Here is a 20,371-nt window from a genome sequence, read left to right on the forward strand (position 1 = left end):
ATTAGAGGGCTGTTAATCAGAACCTAATAATGCACTTAGCATACTGTATACTAATGTATTTATTATTTAATAAATTTTTGTAAAAGCATAATTTAAGCATAGCTATATGGTTTTGTACCCTTATTATAAAGTGCTACCGAGATGTTCCCCTCCTGCATGTAATGTTTTAGGTTGATGGGTTAGTAGATCAAATCCGCTGCCAGCCTGTTGATTTTGCCGTTACATCATGTTAGGCTGTGAAAGATGAAGGTCCGCTTGTTTCCTCTCTGGCTGCACCCCTCGCATCCCCCTGCCCCCACCCCACACTCACTCGTGTGCGTGTGTGTGCGCGCGTGTGCATTCCTTCGCATCCAGCGGAGCGGCAGTTGGAGGTTGAGGGTCCGCGCAGAGAGGACACACACTCGGGTAGAAACCAGCCACCAGTGTCGCCGTTACAACACAAGACAACATGCAGGTAAATCACAAATACTATCCCTTTTCAAGCATTACCCGACGTAAGAAAAACGTTGAAAAGCTGATTTGTTTTTGCATGTGTCAAAATCAAAATCAAAACCGCGTCTTAAGTTAAATGGATCAGCTCGACAAGCTACTTGTTGGCGATATTGATATTTATATCCTGTTCTTTTTAAATCCTCTACGGACCCCTGCGGCTTATTTGGTCCCACTTTTGCTCTTGAAAGCTGAGTTTCGGACTGAAGTTATGTAATTGCGTCCCTGCTGGAAGCTGTGGAGACGCTTCCCGCAGACGGCTTCCAGCAAGTGTCACTTAGCATCACGTCTTCTTCCACCACCACTTTTCCTCCCTCTCTCCCTCTCCCTCCGTCAATGTTTAGCATGTGGGGTTTATCCTTGATATTCTTGTTATTGTGTGTGACAAGGAGAGACCGCGTGCGGATCCAAGTAATTCACGCGTGGCTTCAAATCCGTCTTCAAATCCGGCTTCAAATCCGCACAGCCTGCCTTAAATCCTCAATTCTAAGAAAAGGAGGGAGATTGTTTTAGCAATTCTGCCTCTGTTTGTCTGCCACTGGCTAAAAAACTATTTAGCGGACCAGGCCTCAGCAACAACAAGCCTCTGAGTTTAAATCCGAGGTAATAGACTGTAAAGTGAAAACCCAGCCTCCCTGAAGTGACTTCCAGCCCTTGCAAAGCTCATTAAAGCTCCATGAATTATATGTTTCTGGTTGAGTTTCATCCTCTATAAATGTTTTTCATGGTAGTCTGGAAAACAAGGAAAACATCTTCCTGCACATGCAAGTCCTTTTTTTTTTTTTTTAAAGGAAGGATGTCAGCTCCTTTCAGCATGGTTGCACCTGGAAGCTGCAACCTGTGTTTAATTTGTTGAATCTCACTTTTCACAGATTTAAAACATAAGATCACTGACAGAAGAAAAATGTAAATTCATGATCATGTCAGACAACAAGTGGAACAAATGGTCTCTTCCTACACACACACACAAACTCAGCTCTTAGTGGTGAAATTGCAATTGGGTGCAGAGCTTCTCTGTGATGAGGCTCATCATCAGTCACTCGTTCAACCTGTTCGTCAGTAAATTGGTCGATCAATCAACATAACCAGGTGGAGAGCTGAGGTACGCAGGCTTCAGTGTGTCCGTGGATGCCTTTTTTGCATACATGTGCACTTGTTTTAAAAAAAATTCACATCTTTAATTCATCATGTCACGTGTGCTTGTTAGTAATGCCTTCAAAGTATATTATTCAAATGATTGTTTTCATTATTTTTAATCTACAGACTATTTTCTCGATACAAGCAATGAATTGTTTGGTGCACACATTGTCAGCAAATTCAGAAAAATGTCTTATCATGTCCAAATCTGGTGGGGACATTTTAAAATGAATTGTTTTTATATTTGGATACTTAGTTTGCCTGTACAAAACAATTATCAGTTGCAGATACATTTTCTGTTGATCGATTAATACACTAATAGTTGACGCTCTAATCTTCTGTTTATTTTATAAATTAGTCGATTGATCGTTGACCTATAACATTTTAGAAAATGGTTAAAAGAAATGCTCATCATAATATCCTGATTATCCTGTCTATAAGTTGCTTGTTTAGTCCAACCACCACTTTGACATTCGAAAATATTCAATATAATATCAAAAAGACTAACGTTTGAGAAACAAGAACTAAGCACTGTTACGATTTATTTTCTGATGATCGTTTGAGCTCAAATTTGTTTTGGGTTTTTAAAAGGGCCTGTCCCTCTGTTCCATGTATATAAATGTTTAACACGAGTACCAGCAAACATAAGTACACAGAAGCCATTATTACCAGCAGTTTGCCATCTGTCACACTTTGACTGCAGCAGCACCTCTCCTCCAACATTTAGTTGTTTCTCTTTCTGAATATTGACATGCAGTGTTTGAATTAAATCACGCTGTGAGGCACCTGGGTGCCTGATGTTTTAGTGTGTGACTCACTTGAGTTTATTTTTTGCAGAAGAATGACTGATCAATACATTTAGTCATTTATTCATGTTGTTTGAGCAATACTTTTTTTTGCTCATTCAGAGTAATTTTCAGTGAGATCAGAGCTCTAACATATTCTCTCTTCATAAAGTCGAATGTATCTTGTCCCACAAGTAATTCTTTTTTGAAAGGACAGTCTCAAATGGTCAGTTTTGTTTGTGTTCGGTATTTGGTTCTAACGTAAGAGATTATGTATTCTGTCCAGCCGACAGTTGCCCATCCTTTATGCTGAAGGATTTAAACCCCTCTCAGAACTGTGCTGAAGATAAAAGACGCTTTAACTGCTGTTTCCCTGTGACATAATACGTGTTTTATGCTGGACTTTTCCTTTAATAGCCTGACGTTTCAGTCTTCCACAGAGCAGCAGGTCAATCAAAACAGTCACACACAGTTAAGCTGCACACTACAGTGACACTACACCAGACAGGCCGACGGCTACACACACACACACACACACACACACACACACACACACACACACACACACACACACACACGTACAAACAGCATGTGGTCCATATGGATGTGCTGTCCTCCCACAGTCACACTGATTCACACTGACAGCCATACTGAGAGGCTCAAGCAGTCAGGACACAAATAGTATCAGCCCTCGACCATCAGTTTCGCATATTGTCTTGCAGCAGGCTCTAGTAAAGAGCCGCACTAAGCAGAAGCACATCTTAAGAACATGTAATATAAATATTTGTTCAACTGTCGGTGAAGGCTACAGTTCGGCTCTTTTCTGCGTTTTAATGTAACAAACTGAAAACAGAAGCTGGCACTATTACAAGTTCATCAGTCAGGGCTCCAACTGCCACCTGCGAAGCTTCTTCTGTGGTCCAGCGATTAAATGACTTCACTTCAGCTTCACTTTTTGTCTTCTGTGTTTTCGTTGTTGAGTTTTTTTATTTGATTTATTAAGACAAATGGCATTACAAGGAAAACAAGTTGTCTTACAAAGTGTCCAGAACAGACAGTATTTTCTAGTGTAACAGTTGTTAAGTTAACACGAGACTGAAAATCAAACAGAAAAAGATCTGCTAGAGTTAATGTTTGTTCAGGTTTAGTCACAGAAACAAAAAGAAAATCATGGTTTTGGTTAGAAAAGCTTTTTGGTTAAGGTGAAGGGAAACATTATTTAAAGGTCATGATTTAAAGATTGTCGGTAGAAAATGAAATGAAAGGAATTGCTGTCTCCTGTGTCCAAGTCACACACTCCTTTTAACCACTTACACTTTCACACCTACGAGGTTGTGTGGCTCTAAAACAACATTACTCTACTTCCGCCTTCATTCCAGACAGACACGAGCATAGACTATATAAGAAGTGGACATAGCCACCGGTCACCCATTGGTTTGTAGACTGCTGTTTTGAAGGCTTGAGTTCAATAAATGCAACAATTACTATTTTAATGTTAGTCCTTCGCGGCCTGGTAAGACTCCAGGTTTTCTGTTATAAATGTTTTCACATGCAGGGTAGCATCTCGTCATAAGAAACTGATTTCATATCGGTTATCTTTTGTAGAAGAACTCAACGTTTTCTTTTTATATCTCTAGGTATGACTTTATTCAAACTTACTTTAGAACTAATATTATCCAAGTTATATGTTAACACACAATGGCAACAAAATGAGCTAACTCTCAGTGAATCTCATGTTCTCATGTTCTCATGCCGCTTGGAGATTTGAGTCCATCTCGGCTCCTCTGCAGGAAATCCCGGGTGGTAGGATTTGTGAGCGAGTGCTGTCAGTCCTTGTCACTCCTCTTCCTCCTGCCTGCTCGTCTCATTTCTCTACATAGGCTGTGCACACAAAAACACACTCTCTCACACTCACACGGGCTGACTATACCTCCCTTGTGTTTGAATCCCAGTTAGTATTTCACCTTGAGAGTAGCCTGGTGACAGGTGACATTAGAGAGGAGGGTGACTGTGAAATAAATTGAAGGCAATGAGGAGGTGAGGAGATGAACAGATTTAAGCAGACATCCAGAGTGAAGAGAAACTCTAAATAATAATATGAATGGTTGATTTTGATTAAAAAGGAGTTTTAGGTCACTAAAATGGAGGGTTTTCAAAACTGTGGTTACTTTGTATCTGTGGACACGTAAAACGGAGCGTTTGGCAAACAATGACATCATCTCCTTGAGCCCATTGTTGCTTTGTGTAATGAGCATGTGCCAGAATCAACAACAGCAATGGCAGACAGTAAGGTGATGCTAAACAGCAACCTCCTCCACGGAGTCCTCAATGTGACACTGCCATGTCTCTACAGTAGCTCAGCACGGACAAACAGAAACTCTGGCACTAGAGAGGGCTTTTCCCGTTTTTACGCTACCTGAACGCCACGATAGTTCTCACACATGTAAAACTGCGCTAACGCCAGACGTCACCTGAATTGAGTTATTCCTAAAGTAGTGTTATGGTAAGGATGGCTCGTTACCTCTGCCTTGTAAAGGGAGGGGTGAACAGAGGGGTGTTCAGTTGGTTGCAATCTGCAACTGCAACGCTGGATGTCACCAAGTCCTACACACTCACTGTCCCTTTAAAGCAGACAAACACAATGTTACACTTCTGCTCGTGTGTTTTTGTGTTTGGAACGGCTCAAAAAGACACCACACTCACAAACTCTCTATATACGTGTCGCTCGTGCTGCGGTCACATGCACACTGGTTCAACAGGTGGACAAATCCAAAGCTTCACACACACGTTTTGACTAGTTATGGTTGCTAATCTGTGTTTGGCAGTGATTGTACAGGGAGGGGTTTAGCAGACGATCAATTCTGCACCTAATTGAACCCAGGTTTGTTGGGATGCCAGTTCTCAGGGTCTTTTGTACCCTGCATGCGGTATCACTGAACTGCAGCATGGGTATGTGGGTGGTTGTTGTGTGTGTGACAGATGTAAGGTATATTTGTTTCCATGTGTGCGTTTAGGTCTCTGTGTATTTATAGTCTGTGCCCTTGTGTCTGCTTTTATGTGTCTGCTGTGAATTCACATCATGTGTTGTGGATGCTGTGTGGTCTCATAAGTTCCCATGGTTATTTTTGCATTTCTGCACTTCAGATGTCCTCGTGAGGATAGAATATAAATCTGCTAGACAATAACTACTTTATGATAAAACTGTAGAAAGATTGTGATATTCCCCTCTTTGAATGCAGAGACTGTAAACAACCAACTCTCTCAGCAAAGCTTGGCTGTTGTTTTATGAATCCGGTTCCAAGAAATGCCCACATCCATTAAGCTAACACATTTCTTAACTTTAATCTATTTTCTCTTTATTTATTCGCAAAGAAAACAGTACAAACATTCAGGTAGTCATTTAGCTAAATAGCAAAAATGTATTTTATTGTTCTTTGAATGTCAATCTTAAATTACAATGCTTGAGTTTTGGTACCAATACTAAAACTATATTTGTCTCTAATATCTTACTTTGATTAATATAAATTTGTTAAAATAAAAAAAAATTGGCAAAAATGTTAAGCCCAAAAACTTATGTGAAAAATAGATAAATACAAATTCTAATTTTAATTCTGGTCAAAGATATATGTTTACCATTTCCAACGTTGGTTTCTTATAACCACCTCGATCCTTCCTTACTTTAATCATGTGATTATTATCATAAACATGATGATGGAAGTCCCCTAATCTTATCAGTTATTTTAACCCAAACAACAATATTTTCCTAACCATAACCAAGTCATTGTTGTGCCAAAACTTAACCAAACTTGTGTACAATCAGTAAGCAGTGTAACTTTCACATTGAAGATCTAACTCAATCAGGTATAGATGTATTCTGGACAGTGTTCATAGTCTCTTGTTATCTCTAAAAATTACAGATGTCATGCGAAAGAGAGGTTATCGTTTTTTATACATCCTCTTTGTCTCCAGGATTCCCCCTGGAACGGCTTGATTTGAAGCCAATTGTGACCTTGAAGACGCAGTCAGGCAGAACAAATGAACCTCTGCTGGCTGAGTTTGAGTCATGCTGATAACAACTCAGAGTACATGTGTGATCTGGGACATTATAGCAGAACATGCTGTATCTCTGCTGTGGCCTGGCAGAATGTTAATCACATATAACTTATTAATGGAAACTCCCATCCGCTAATTTGACATTAGCAGACTTCAGTTCTCGCTCTCTATTCCCTTTGCATCACTCTTCCTCTTCCTTCTCTACCTCCATCGATGTGCCCGTCTCATCCAGCCCACTCTGGTATTACGAGGATGTAAGAAACAAGGAATACAAGAAAGGATTTACAATAATATAAAGGCCGCTGTAGTGAGAGAAAAATACAAACAGTAATTAAAGTTCCATGTGTCAATACTTTTAGCTTGTTGCTTTGATTTTTCCAGCCTGTAACATCATTTTGATTCACCTTCACTGCTTTAATAAAGTTGTTTTCAGCCACAGCAGCATAAAATCTAAAAACCACATGTACACTACATATTCAGTCCTCAAACGGCAGACGAGCTAGTGAACATAGTGAAGCATTTACTGGCTGAAGAGCGAGATATTTCTCTCAGGAGATGGTGGAGACCAAAAACAGAGCTACAAGAGAGCCAAGATTAGATTTACATTCGCCAGGTGGCCAGAAACACGACTCCACATGAACGATAAATGTTGGTCTGTGTTTGCTGGATGTGTAAATAGTTATTGTTTGCTAACAAAACAACTTTACATGGTGACAATACGTCAGTGTTGTGTTTACAGCTTGTGCTGCTGCCCACAGGCGGCCAAAATGGATTAATACTGCTTGAAAAAAAGAAAATAATATATATGAGGAGATGTGATATTGTTTAACAATAGACTGGAATAAGAAGAAAAGAGATTAAATCAGATAAATCAGATTTTGAAGCTCAGTGCACTTTCATGTCTTATCCCGCTGGTTTTCTCTCCGGCTCTGACATATTCTGCGGCTTCCATGAAGATGTCAGATTAAGTAATTTTGGATTGGTCTTTTGAACCCTAGTATTTGTGTTTTATTTTGGCTCTCTTGCTGTTGGTGGCAGAAGTCTGTTTTCTCTGGGCAGTAGTGGATACTCAAATCTTTTACTAAAGTAAAAGTAGCAATACCAATGTGCAGAAATACTCAAATAACAAGTAAAAGTCCTGCATTCACAATTGTATTTGAGTGAAAGTACACACGTATTGACATCAACATAAAAAGTACAATATTTCACTTTGCAATTATATGTATAAGTATAAAGTAGCAGAAAATGGAACTCAGTAAATGCAGCAGGCTGTGGTTACTGTATTTAGATACAGCCCCAATGCCATTGAAGTTTACTTTTATGTTTTAGCAATAGATGTCCAGAGGTTCTTATTTACTTGTATTTTTAATTGTTCCATATAGTTGCTCTGTTAGATACAGTGGGCCAACAGTGAGAAGACGTTTCATGTAATGAGGCCAGTTTACCCTTTATGTAAACCAACATACATTAAACCAACAGCAACATATATTTAATAATTTATAGCAAAGCATAGCGATATGCACCATGTCGCTGCTCTGTGTTCACTTTGAGCATTATAGGTATATGCTCTGCCTTATAGGATGTGTGTATGTGTGTTTGTGTGTGTGTTGTGCCAAAGTTACAAGAGGGAAGTGCTGCCCCAGGACAAAGCTAGCTGAAGCGTTAAGAGGGAACATAAGATGAAAAATATTAGTCAAAAGTGTGTGTGTGTGTGTGTGTGTGTGTGCGTGCATGGCTTCTGATTGTGACTATGTCTGTGTGTCCAGCGGTCCATGGATAATCAACAAACGTAGTGCTGAATCTTCTTTTGCTTACACTGCGTCTGTCTGTCTCCTCTTTCAATATGTGACTTCCACTGAAAAGCCACATTTGAAAAAAATGTCTTTCTAATTTATTAGCGAAAGTCACCGCTGAGGCTTTTTGTCATATTTACTCCTCTGTCCCTCTCCAAATGTTGGGATGGATTGAAATTGTTCTTTCCATTTCCGTGTGTTGTCATTACGTCATTACTCGAGTTTGACTCTGTGTGTTTCTATGCAGATGTTCACTCCTCAGAGTCTCCTTTTCCCCCGCCTTTTCCTCTCTCATCTTTAGCACATTTTATCCATCTCTTCATGTGGAAGATGCACATAAATAGCCATGTAAATGTACTCCCCAGCAAAGTGCTTTCATATCTTCATCGCCTCCATCTTCCCATCCTCCATCCCCCTGTCCTCTGGCCGTCCTTTGCTCTTCTTCTCAGATAGGCCAGTATTCATGTATTCATTATGCTAATTGACTTCAGTTCTTCCAGGAACACGAGCAGACCTCCCCACATCTCTCTCTCTCTCTCTCTCTCTCTCTCTCTCGCTCTCTCTCTCTCTTTTCTCTTCCTCATTCTCTCTCATAACCTTAAAGTAAGAGATTTGCATGGTCAGACTCCGATGGGATCAAATAGCCGTTTAGAATCATCTGTATGTTGTGTGTGTATGTGTGTGTGTGTGTGTTCTCTCTCCTCCCATCTCCCTCCCTTTCTCCTCCTCTTCTCCCACTGTCATCCTTTGCTTTCCTTTTTCTCCCCACAGTAAACAGAGCTACTGTTTGTTCTGTATTCAACTCTTTCATCTTCCTCCCCACACTTGTTCCAGTGTACACGTGTGTGTGTGTGTGTGTGTGTGTGTGTGTGTGTGTGTGTGTGTGTGTGTGTGTGTGTGTGTGTGTGTGTCTGTGTGTCTGTGTGTCTGTGTTTTCTGTGTGTTTTGCAGGAGCAGCTTAATAAAGCTTCTTGAGAATTTAAGAAGAGAAATTCTCGCTAAATCAGATCACATCAGTGTTTGCTGTTAAACAAACTGCAAGGATGCGAAAATATGAAGAATTGCAGAAATTAAAAAATATATTAGAGCAAAAGAAACTTTAAATACAAGTTTATCTCCATGGATGAAAGAGGATGAATGGTGAATATAAATGAGCTGGAGGGGGATTGGTCCTGCATAGTAAGAGTCACATTGATAAATTGGAGCTCAATATGAAAATGAACAGGAACAGACTTTTAATTCATCTGAAATTAAACCTGAAGAGAAGATATTTCAAGATGTGACAGTGCTTAACTCAGAAATATTAAAGTAACCTCACCTCCACCCTGATTTCTCAGAAAGCTGATGTCAAAGTTTAAGTCTTTAGGCTTCCCAAGAAAAACTCTTTACTGTCCATCACAGATTTGAACATTTGTAGATGTTTTTTCTCTAAAACTAAACTAAAGATGTTCACTCTTCCTGTATCCGCTCAGTGTTAGTGGATTGTTGTGAGCTGCTGTAGTTGCAGCCGTCCTTATTAGAAGATTTTCAAGACCATATGGTGACAACAACTTCATGATGCTGGCTTGTAATACTCACTTTATTAATGATAATTAGTTAATGATGAATGGATGGCTATTTTTTTTTTAATTCATAGAAAGGAATAATCACATCACTAGCAATAAAAGAAAAAGGAGTAAATGAGTCAAATTAAGTCATTATTCTCAGTTGCATCAATTAAAGCATCTGTAATTTAGTACATCTTTAGGGGTTGATAAACATTGGATCTTATATAAATGCAATCCAAAACAATCCAGTAAACACTCAAAGTTGCTCTAATAAATATGTTGACATTAATTAAAACGGCTACATATATCGTGAATGAGGTCATTCATTCCAAAAACGGACAGAGAATCCAGCTCTGCAGTTCTCCTCACCTATTTTAGCTGCTGGTGTTTGGAGCATTTTTGTGTCTTTCAGCTCATTGTTTTGGTTTTCTGGCCCACATGTTTACGGTGTTGGTTCACTCTCACTGCTCTCATCAGCAGGGAGCTGTTTTCTGTGACAAGGTAACTGGACATGACTTGCTCTCCACCAGATGGCAAACAAAGTTAGCTGGTAAAAATTGTGGAGAATTTAGCAGCTAAAGAACCAGATATGAGTTGATAGAGAAACAAAACTAAAAGAGTTTGAATATTGGACATAAACACAAATCCACATGAATGATAATATTATTATGTTTCTTCTGGATCTGTAAATAATAACTATGTAACTACTAAGCTAAACAAGTTCACTGAATCAACTTTATAAAGTGATATTATGTCAATGTTGTACTTTGTCAGATGGAAATATATGTCAGGAGTTTATGTAAGTATATATATATATATATATATATATATATATATATCTTTCTGTCTGCGTGTTTGTACTCCCTGGTCATGCAACAACAGTCAAAAACTTGGATAATATAAAACTCATAAATCTCATAAGATGTGCTGAACTGAACTCTTGTTGAACCTCTTTAAAGTTTTCCTGAAACATTTTCAGATCAGAGGCTAATCATATTTCCAGACACATGATTAATCTCCTGTTTAATTTAAAGATCTCAGCCTGGTTTGTTTAATTTCCATATCGACCTGAACTCCCTCTCTACCTCCCCTGTTGCTCCAGGCGGATGGCAAGGTGGTTGACGGCAGCCTGCTGGGAGACGCTAATGGTGTCGAGCCTGCGCCGGGCAGAGGGAAGGATTCTGGGAAGTGGCAGAAGCCGCGGTTCTCTCGGAAAGCTCTGATGAAGTGCTGCCTGGTTAAATGGATCATCGCCAGTACACAGCCACAGGACAAAGGTGAGAGAGAGAGGGACAAAGTGATGTGTTGGTGAGACTGACAATGCGGTGAATGCACAACAGCTGTGACTAACAGTGTTTGAATTGATTGATGAATTGATTGGATGGACCTCTGCAGGCCTCCTAAGGTCCTTGTAGGCCCGGCGAACTCATTGTGCCAAGTAGGTGACCTCAGGTTCAAGTACCTGGAGATCATTTAGTTGCATACGCTCATTTATCAAATGTCTCAGTTCACCATCATTATTCTCTACATCAGTGGTCTTCACTATTTTACGTGAGAGCCACATTGATTGGACAAAGTCAATCAGAGACACACTTTTACCGCAAAGTGTGAAAAGGTATCCAGTCATAAAAAGTACGTCTGCTTATTAATCTGTCATCACACCCAGAACATACAATATGCAATGCAGCCAAACAATGCATTCATTAAAAGCAGGATTATTTTAATACTGGGATGATGTTGTCAAACTCTGCAAACAATATTTCTGCAGAAGCCAAAGAGCATGTGTTTCACAATGTTTGAGTCTGAGAAGGTTTTTTTGCCCGAGCCAAAATCCATCCATCTCAAAAGATGCCTCAGTTAATCGTTCAGCTGTATTAGTTGTCCTGTGTACGAGCCTTTGTTGTCCAGAAAGAGAAGAAAGCTGCTCTATTTTATTTATTTTGTACTAATTTCTCTTCCAGGTGCGTAAGTTTCGTTGAATTTTGGATGCGTCGTTTGGAAACGCGGCTCCAAATGACTTCTCTTGAAACCAGAGCAGGTCTGTTTGCACATTAAGCACGAAGGGTTCGACTCGTGGAGGACAAATAACAATTCCTCTGTCCACTTGTCTTGAAATGTCCTATGCTCGTCTTGTACAGCTCGTACCTTTCTTTCTTTTTTTAACGGGAGCAGCTGTTGTCTGTCCACAAACCACATCTCCAGCATCTTCCTCTCGATTGGCGGTGGTTTGATGCTCCAAAGACAAATCTTAATGTTCCTCGTTTGTCACGCTTTGTTTCTGTCCACCTGGTGTGGAACTATTTTAATAAGAAATTGATCCATTTTGCGTCTGTAGAAACACGCGCTAACTAGCATGTAATGGTGAAACGAGTCGACCGGAGCCAAGCTAACACGAGTATGAAGTGCCAGGTTGGTCGTAGTATCCTCCAATTTAAATGTTCCAATTCACGGATATAAATATTGTTTTAGCAAATGTCCATATTCATAAGCATGCTTAAGTTAACACATTTTTAATGAGCTTAAGTTTATTTATTTCTATACTAGCCCACCACGTATCTACCCGTCCAAGAGCACATTCACCATTGTAGCGCTGATAGACCGCCAAAACTGGCAACTCCGCAGTGAGTCAGTGTTCCGGCTGAGCAAGTTTAAATATCTTGTTTCTATATTTGCATCTTTTATCAATTATTATTATTATCAATTATTTGTATTATTTGTAGGATAATAGAGCAGACACTTTCAGTGTTTTAATGGGTTGTATGTAATAGCCCTGCTTGTTTTTATGAAATATCTGTATTGACTCCATAATCATATATATCACCTCTTTATTTAGCCCACTGCCACGCCAGCCACCAATTAAAGCTTGGCGAGCCGCGCAATGAGTAACACTGCATTACATGCCTCTGATCATTTCTGCCTCTCACATGTGCACATATACAGTGAAGGAAATAATTATTTGATCCCTTTGCCGATTTTGTAAGTTTGCCCACTTACAAAGAAATGAACAGTCTATACATTTAATGGTAGGTGTATTCTAACAGTGAGAGACAGAATATCAAAAAGAAAATCCAGAAATGTACATCATATAAAAGATATAAATTGATTTGCATTTAATGGTGTGAAATAAGTATTTGATCCCCTTGCAACCAACATGAATTCTGGCTCCGACAGACCGGTTAGATAAGTCCTTTCTCTTTAAGAAAGTACTCCTAATATTGACCTGTATAAAAGACATCAATCAATCAGATTCCAACCTCTCCACCATGGGAAAGACCAAAGAGCTGTCTAAGGACATCAGGGACAAGACTGTAGACCTGCACAAGGCTGGAATGGGCTTCAAGACCATCAGCAAGCAGCTGGTGAGAAGGAGACAACTGTTGGTGCGATTATTAGAAAATGGAAGAAACACAAAATGATCATCAATCACCTGGGGCTCCACGCAAGATCTCTTCTCGTGGGGTATCGATGATCATGAGAAAGGTGAGGGATCAGCCAAGAACTACATGGGAGGAACGTGTTAATGATCTCAAGGCAGCTGGGACCACAGTCACCAAGAAAACTATTAGTAACACACTACGCCGTAATGGATTAAAATCCTGCAGCGCCCGCAAGGTCCCCCTGCTCCAAAAGGCACAAGTACATGCCGGTCTGAAGCTTCCAATGAACATCTGAATGCAGAGAAGGCTTGGGAGAAGGTGATGTGGTCAGATGAGACCAGCATTGAGATTGTTGGCATCAACTCGACACGCCGTGTTTGGAGGAAGAGAAATGCTGACTATAACCCCAAGAACACCATCTCCACCGTCAAGCATGGAGGTGGAAACATTATGCTTTGGGGATGTTTCTCTGCTAAGGGGACAGGACGACTTCACCACATCGAGGGGAGAATGGACGGGGCCATGTACCGTAAAGTCTTGTCCAATAACCTCCTTCCATCAGCCAGGACACTGAAAATGGGTCATGGATGTGTCTTCCAACACGACAATGACCCAGAACATACAGCCAAGACAACAAAGGAGTGGCTAAAGAAGAAGCACATTAAGGTGATGGAGTGGTCTTTTATATGATGTACATTTCTGGATTTTCTCTTTCACTGTTAAAATACACCTACCATTAAAATGATAGATTGTTCATTTCTTTATAAGTGGGCAAACTTACAAAATCGGCAAGGGATCAAATAATTATTTCCTTCCCTGTACATGCACATATGGAAAAATAGAAGACCTTAAAGACCTTCCTGAATGTTTCACTTACCTTGCTGGATCCACTCAGACTGGACTCCAGTCCTGGTTTGTTCATGGACTTAGTGTCAGTGCTCCACCCAGTGGTCCAGCTGTAATTGTGCACAATTAATGTCTTGCCTGAAGGGAGACATGTGAAGTGTTTTTGAATGAAAGTACAAGCTATCTACAAAGCTCTCAGCATTGTTATATGCTAGTATAAAGTTGTAGTTTAATCCACAGAGGTCGCGGTTATCATCTACTTTTATGTCAGCCTCTTCTCATATTTATACTTATGAGTTATCACTTATGACACAAAACAGCTTATTTCCCTCTCTTTTCCCTCTCTACCTCCTTATGTATTCCCCTACTTCTTGCTTTCCTCCCTGCCTCCTCTTGTCCTATCCTACCCTCTGTCTTCTCCTAACTTCCTTGAAGCTAATTTTGTGTTCAGAGAAGAGAACAGATGCCTTGTTTTGGATCTAAAAACTGTTTTTAGGGTTTAAATAAAGGCCATATTCATGAAAAAGCAAACCTTACCTCCAGTGAGATTTAATTAAACCAAATGAGGTGGAGGTGTGTGATTGTGTCTCGTCTTCAGGACTGAGGCCAGCTCAGCCTCATGTAATGGTACTCTAACAGGTCACTGAAATGTGAGAGATAGATCCAATCGTATAAGACCTGCCTAAAGCAATCCTTTTTATCACACACACACACACACACACACACACACACACACACACACACACACACACACACACACACACACACACACACACACACAGGATATAGGGTAGGTGTCTCCTCTCCTCCTATTTCATCTCAGCGCTGCAGAGGGAAGAAAGATTCAGTATTATCGGTGGGCAAGCCCTCATCTTGGTAATGGCCAGCAGCTAAAAATAGTAGCAGAGAGATGAGGATGTAGATACGTGGAGAGAGAGAGGTGTCGAGGCTGTTGCTGTGGTTTAAACGTGGAGAGCTGGAGACAGCGAGCCTAGTTTGAGAGACTGCTGGACATGAAGCAGTACAGCTGGCCGCTTGTGGAGAATAAAATGTGCAGGGAGGTTGCTGGTGTTTATAACAGAAGGAGAAGTCTGCAGGTCAGGCCGTCCATGGGTCTTATTCTGACCAGCTGTGCAACTATTCATTATTTGTATAATCATTTAGTCAGTTATTTTTCCGATTAATCAAATTTGATCATGTCAAGTCCCACTTGCTTTGTTTTCTTTTTGTTTTTGGAACAAGTGGTATTACCGACTGGACGGAGCAAAACTAGTCAGATAGACTGCAAATTTCAGTAGATTCTGTATCTCTGCAACACATTGTTTAAATGCTTTAAGTTTACATTTCTGGCATACCTTACACATTGAACATTTGAGTTTGCATGTGTGCTACTAGTACTATCTATTTTGACTTGTCTGCTCGCTTGCAAACTAGTTTCCCCACTCTCAGTTACAGCAAGTAGTATTCAAGCGTTACAACTGTCTCAAGCTGTTGGAAAGTGTTTTTGTAGTCGGATGGTTGATAAAAAGTTAACATTACACCAATATATAATACTATTTGTGTGTTTTCACCAAATCAGAATTTTATATTTTAGCTGAGCTCCTCCACAATCTTTCCACGCACCCCTGATTGGAAATCACTGGTTCATTCTATAAAATGTTATATATACTATTTTTCACAGCACAAGGTGAAATCTTTAAAGCCCAAAAATATTCATTTTACAGTGATTTAAAAAAGGAAAACAGCTTGTCTACATTTTAGAAGGTAGAAACCGTAGACGTTTGTTATTTTTGCTTGACAAATGACTTAAACAATAAATAGATTATCAAAATAGTTATTTCGTTATTTAGTTAGTTAGAAACTTCTAACCCAGAAGCCCACAAAGTGCTTGTACTATCTGATCTAGATAGAGAAGTGAAGTTTTTCAGGAAATACAAAGACATTTTAATTTTAATCTCTGAAAAGCTCCCACACCACAGAAGAAGACTCAGATAATGAGGCCATGAGACGGAAGAGAAGCAACATGAATGACCATGATATGAAAAGTGTAATATGAGTAGGATTAGATATGGAAGAGAGACAAAGGAATTAGTGAAGTGAGATTAGGTTTCTTCACAACTCAAATATTTCAACAGCAGTTTCTTCTTCTCTCTGTATGACTTTTGTCTGTCAGAGAAAGTGAGATGAACGGTGACCTTAAGAAGGCTGAAACAGGAGGAGCGTCAACAGGTGTCAGTGATGCGTGTTGTGGTTTGTCAGAGTCGATCACATGAAACGACAGTGACCCGAGCTTCAGGACGGACACAACTTCATGCGATTCAGTTCACCTCCTCCTGAGGCAACAAGGGTAGAGGAGAGAAGAAGAAGAGGAGGAGGAGGAGGGAGTGAACATCACCTGTAAGCAAACTGGGACACCAGTTTAAAAAGGAGCTTTAGAGTGTTATCTAAAGGGAAAAGGACCAAGGAAACATCCTCTGGGAGAATAGTTACCTCTTCTGCAAGTTTTTGAGTGCACACTTTAAAATGTGTCCAATTTAGTGACTGAACATAGAGCGTCTTTCTTCTTTTGGATGTTTTGGCAGGTTTTATCTTGCGAGACTCCCTGTTTTTTTTAATTGATTTTATAATCTTTGGTCCAGGTGGTCAAAGTTTAGAGGATGAATGCATGGAAGGCAGAATGTGAAAAGGAGCTCATTAAGTTGCTGCGCTGCTTCTTTGGCTTCATCACTGGGACGCTAGTTCAAGGTATTTTTGCTCCTTTATTCGGTCGCTGAATGTTTTCTCTGCTTCCTAAAACCAAAGTTAAACAGATGGTATCGATAGAAATGTTGTTGAAATAACAAGATTGTGTCAATTTACAAGTTTCAAGAAAATCTGTATGGATATGTTTTCATTACTATTATCTGTGACAAAGTCTTTGAATATTAAATCAGTATAGAGTGTTATGCTACTTTATACTTCTACTCCACTTAAATTCAGAGGGAAATGTTGTACTTTTTACTTTACTAAATGTATATACACTACAGTTACTTTTCAAATTAAGAGTGTACATTAAAAAACATGTTAAGCTTGTAAATGGACTGCTTTCATATAGCACTTTTCCAATCTTTGTGATAACTCAAAGCTTTACAACACATGTCAGCATTCACCCATTAGAGTCAGTGGCTACCATACAAGGTGCACATCAGCAGTGATAACCATTCACACACTCACACACAGTTGGCCATCAGGAGCAATTTGGGGCTCAGTATCTTGCCCAAAGACACTTTGACATGCTGACTGCAGGGTTTGGGGATCAAACCTCCGACCCTCCTTACAAAGAAATGGTGTTTAGTTTGTACTCTGTCACGTTTCACATGTATATACGTTGTTAGCAGTTACACGAAAGAGACAGAACTTTGATTTTTTGTTTTTTCATTCCGACCTCGTTAAACACCTCAGATTTATCTTGTGCCCCTCTGCAGGAGCCCGACCCCTCAGCTGGTAACAACTGCACTAAACTAGTAGTAGCACTTTTACTTTTAATACTTTTACTTTTAATACTTTAAGTACATTTAGCTGCTACTTTAAAGTGGAGGACCTTTACTCTTTTTTACTCAAACATGTCTGTTTGGAACGGGCTGAATGCTCGGTGGTAGTGCTGCTTCCAGCTTTGTCGAGAATCGCTCATCCAAACAATTTCCCATTCAACACTGCACCCAAGTCACAACGCACGACCAGAAACACTGATGAAAAACACGAGACTGAATAACAAAAAGCTCCAAAAGCACTTACAAAATATGCAACTCAAATGTACTTATTGTGTACTGCTACTTCAGAGGCAAACATTGTGCTAATACATTTACCTGACAAAGAAATGTTAGTAGTTATGTTCCAGATTTGACTATTTTACAAAATAAAACAATGAAATATGATGCATTATTATTCATTAAACTGTTTAGCATAATATTAGAATTGAAAGTGCCACCTTAAACAGATTCTGCTGATAATGTCTCTTTTTTCACTTTTCACTTGAAGTAAAAATTTGAATGCAGGACTTTAACTGTGCGGTATTAATAGTTTTATTATTAGTTCATAGATTAAAAAAAGGTTTTGAGTACTTCTCCTACAATTGCCTCTATCAACATTCCCAGTTAGAGAAAGTGTGAAAAGTAAAACAAGACAGTGTTTGCCTGGAGGCCCAAATCACTAAATCCGCCCTAATCTGCCAATTACTCACGGTGAGAACACGATGAAATACACTCTGCTTCGATTTTGCTTCCAAAAAGCTATCTGCTGGTGATGACTCCAGGGAAGTGAAGAAGAGTCTGTTTGTAACTTTAGTTATGCAGCGCCGGCAGTAAAAGTAAACGGTAGTCAATGAGTCGCTGTCAGACGACATGTTGGACTCTGCAGAGCTCTGAAGCCCCGCCCCAAAGACCTCGCTGCTGCAAAGAGCGCTGTTTGTTATTCAAAGTTTTTTGATATTGAACGTGGCGTTTCCAAATTGCACCAAATTTGACACTTTGGGACCCCAGCAATAGACCCGGCAAGTGGGAAGTGAAACGTGTCCTTAATCCACTTCCGACTGTTTGACCCCGTGGGAGATCGGTCGATACGATTTTTAATCATGTATCTATTATAAGGATCATATTTGTGCCTTAGGAAACTGTGTGTCTTGACTTATTTGTGTTTTGATTCATATTCAAAAGGTGCTTCCTCATTTGTTTTTTATCAAATGTATTTTTGAATTCATTTTGAACATTGTGAAAGTAAACCTTTATATAGATTGGACTGATCAGTGGAACCTTTTCCAAAATCATTACTGTTCTGTTCATCTTTCCCCCAGTCTGTCCTTCTTGAGTTTGAGTCTGCGTGTCCTTCCGTTCATCATTGATTAGACGTAAGTCTATCCTCTGTCCTCCTCCTGCGTCCTTCCATCCAACGAACAAGTCGCCTCATCAAGCCACAGCCGGCTGAATAGGCACTCGGTATCCTTCATCCCCGCTGTTTTCTCTTCATCCACACTCATTCCTTTCTTCCCTTTCTTTTCATTTTTTTAATGTTGATCATCAGTCCCATTCAGTCTTTGATACCCTGCTGTTTGCTCTGTCCCAGATTCTCCTAAAGTTTGTGCAGACAGGTGAAGACACCTTGGGGTACAGTGTAGTTTACACGTCCTCTTCAGAGACAGGACTTGATGATGAATGTTCTCTGCAGAGGTAAAACAGCCCTCTTTGGTTCAGGTCTCCACTGATCCATTACCTAAACCTGAGTGTACCTTCTATCTTAGAGGGAGAACATGAGAGATATTAGGGTGTTGGATAAGGAGAAATGAGAGGAGTAAAGCAACAACCAAAAGGAGGGAGAGGAAAAAAATAAGCTTTGATTAAGAAGCCACTGTTTTAATTACACAGCTACGGTTGGCTTTGAACCTGCCTGGCTGAGATGGTTTTATGAAAAGGAGATTATCTCATAGAGAAGTGAGACTGGGTTTGGTTTTAATTGGAACATATCGGGCAGTTGAGGGGCAGAGATAGCAGGAGTGGGAACAGCCTTCTTTCCCCCTGATGACCAATGTTATATTTCTGAAAATAGTAAATGTCTGTGGTGTTGTTTACTGAGTTTGGAGAGCTAACAAAAAGTGTTTATCTTCGGTCCTTGGAGAAGGTTGTTGGGGAAGATGTGAGCATTAAGAAGACATGGAGGGTACAATCAGCTATCTATAGTGTGTTTGGCTCACTGTTTGATCAGCAGGCTCTGTGCATTAGGACACACATGCACTCACCATGCAGATATTCTCTTATGTACATGATTACATGGCATCATTACATATATTTCTTTGTGGTTTCTTGTTTTATCCATATATTGGTTGTTTCCCATTAATAATCTCCCTGTAAAATGCAGAAACTGATGTGACAAATAGCAGCAGCAGCTGAGTACCTTGTGTTTTATTTCCTTCTCTTTCCTCTCTGAGCTGCTTTTCTGCTCTGCTGGGTTTTGTATGGTGTCCAGTGTCCTCTTGTGGGTAAAGAGGATATTGCACTGCTGCTGGGGAACTATAGTATTCATAGAAGAGTAAGAAAACCAGAAAATATTCATGTTTGAGAGATGAAAGAAATCCACAAATTTCTTCTTGAAAAATCACTATCTTTTACAATCTATCTGTTGCCTTTTCATTTTCTCTCAAACGACTAATTGTTGCAGCTCTAAAGTACGTCATCTGTTGCAGGGCGACATGCAGGGCATTCACATTTTATCTCATCGGGAAAAACAGTTAAATTGTTGAAAAAGATAAAACATTTCTTATTGATCTGGGTTGTTAAAAGTGAATTGTGTTTGAATTCAGCATGTTTATGTTAATA

The 20,371-nt window shown here is 39.8% G+C and overlaps 1 protein-coding gene across 2 annotated transcripts in view; it reads left to right on the plus strand.

Annotated features, from left to right (window-relative positions):
- Window positions 1-341: 341 nt before the first annotated feature.
- kcnip3b (Kv channel interacting protein 3b, calsenilin) overlaps window positions 342-20,371 on the plus strand; it is a 39,758-nt gene continuing 19,728 nt past the window's right edge. Inside the window, exons 1-3 of one of the 2 annotated variants that reach the window (XM_029439612.1) lie at window positions 342-454; window positions 10,907-11,081; window positions 16,838-16,840. In XM_029439612.1, the coding sequence (XP_029295472.1) occupies window positions 449-454; window positions 10,907-11,081; window positions 16,838-16,840 (184 nt within the window). In that variant the 5' untranslated portion in view covers window positions 342-448. The remainder of the gene's footprint in view (window positions 455-10,906; window positions 11,082-16,837; window positions 16,841-20,371) is intronic. The other variant, XM_029439613.1, reaches the window with a different exon arrangement.

Source organism: Cottoperca gobio, chromosome 9 (genome assembly GCF_900634415.1).
Source record: "Cottoperca gobio chromosome 9, fCotGob3.1, whole genome shotgun sequence".
Lineage (NCBI taxonomy): Eukaryota > Metazoa > Chordata > Actinopteri > Perciformes > Bovichtidae > Cottoperca > Cottoperca gobio.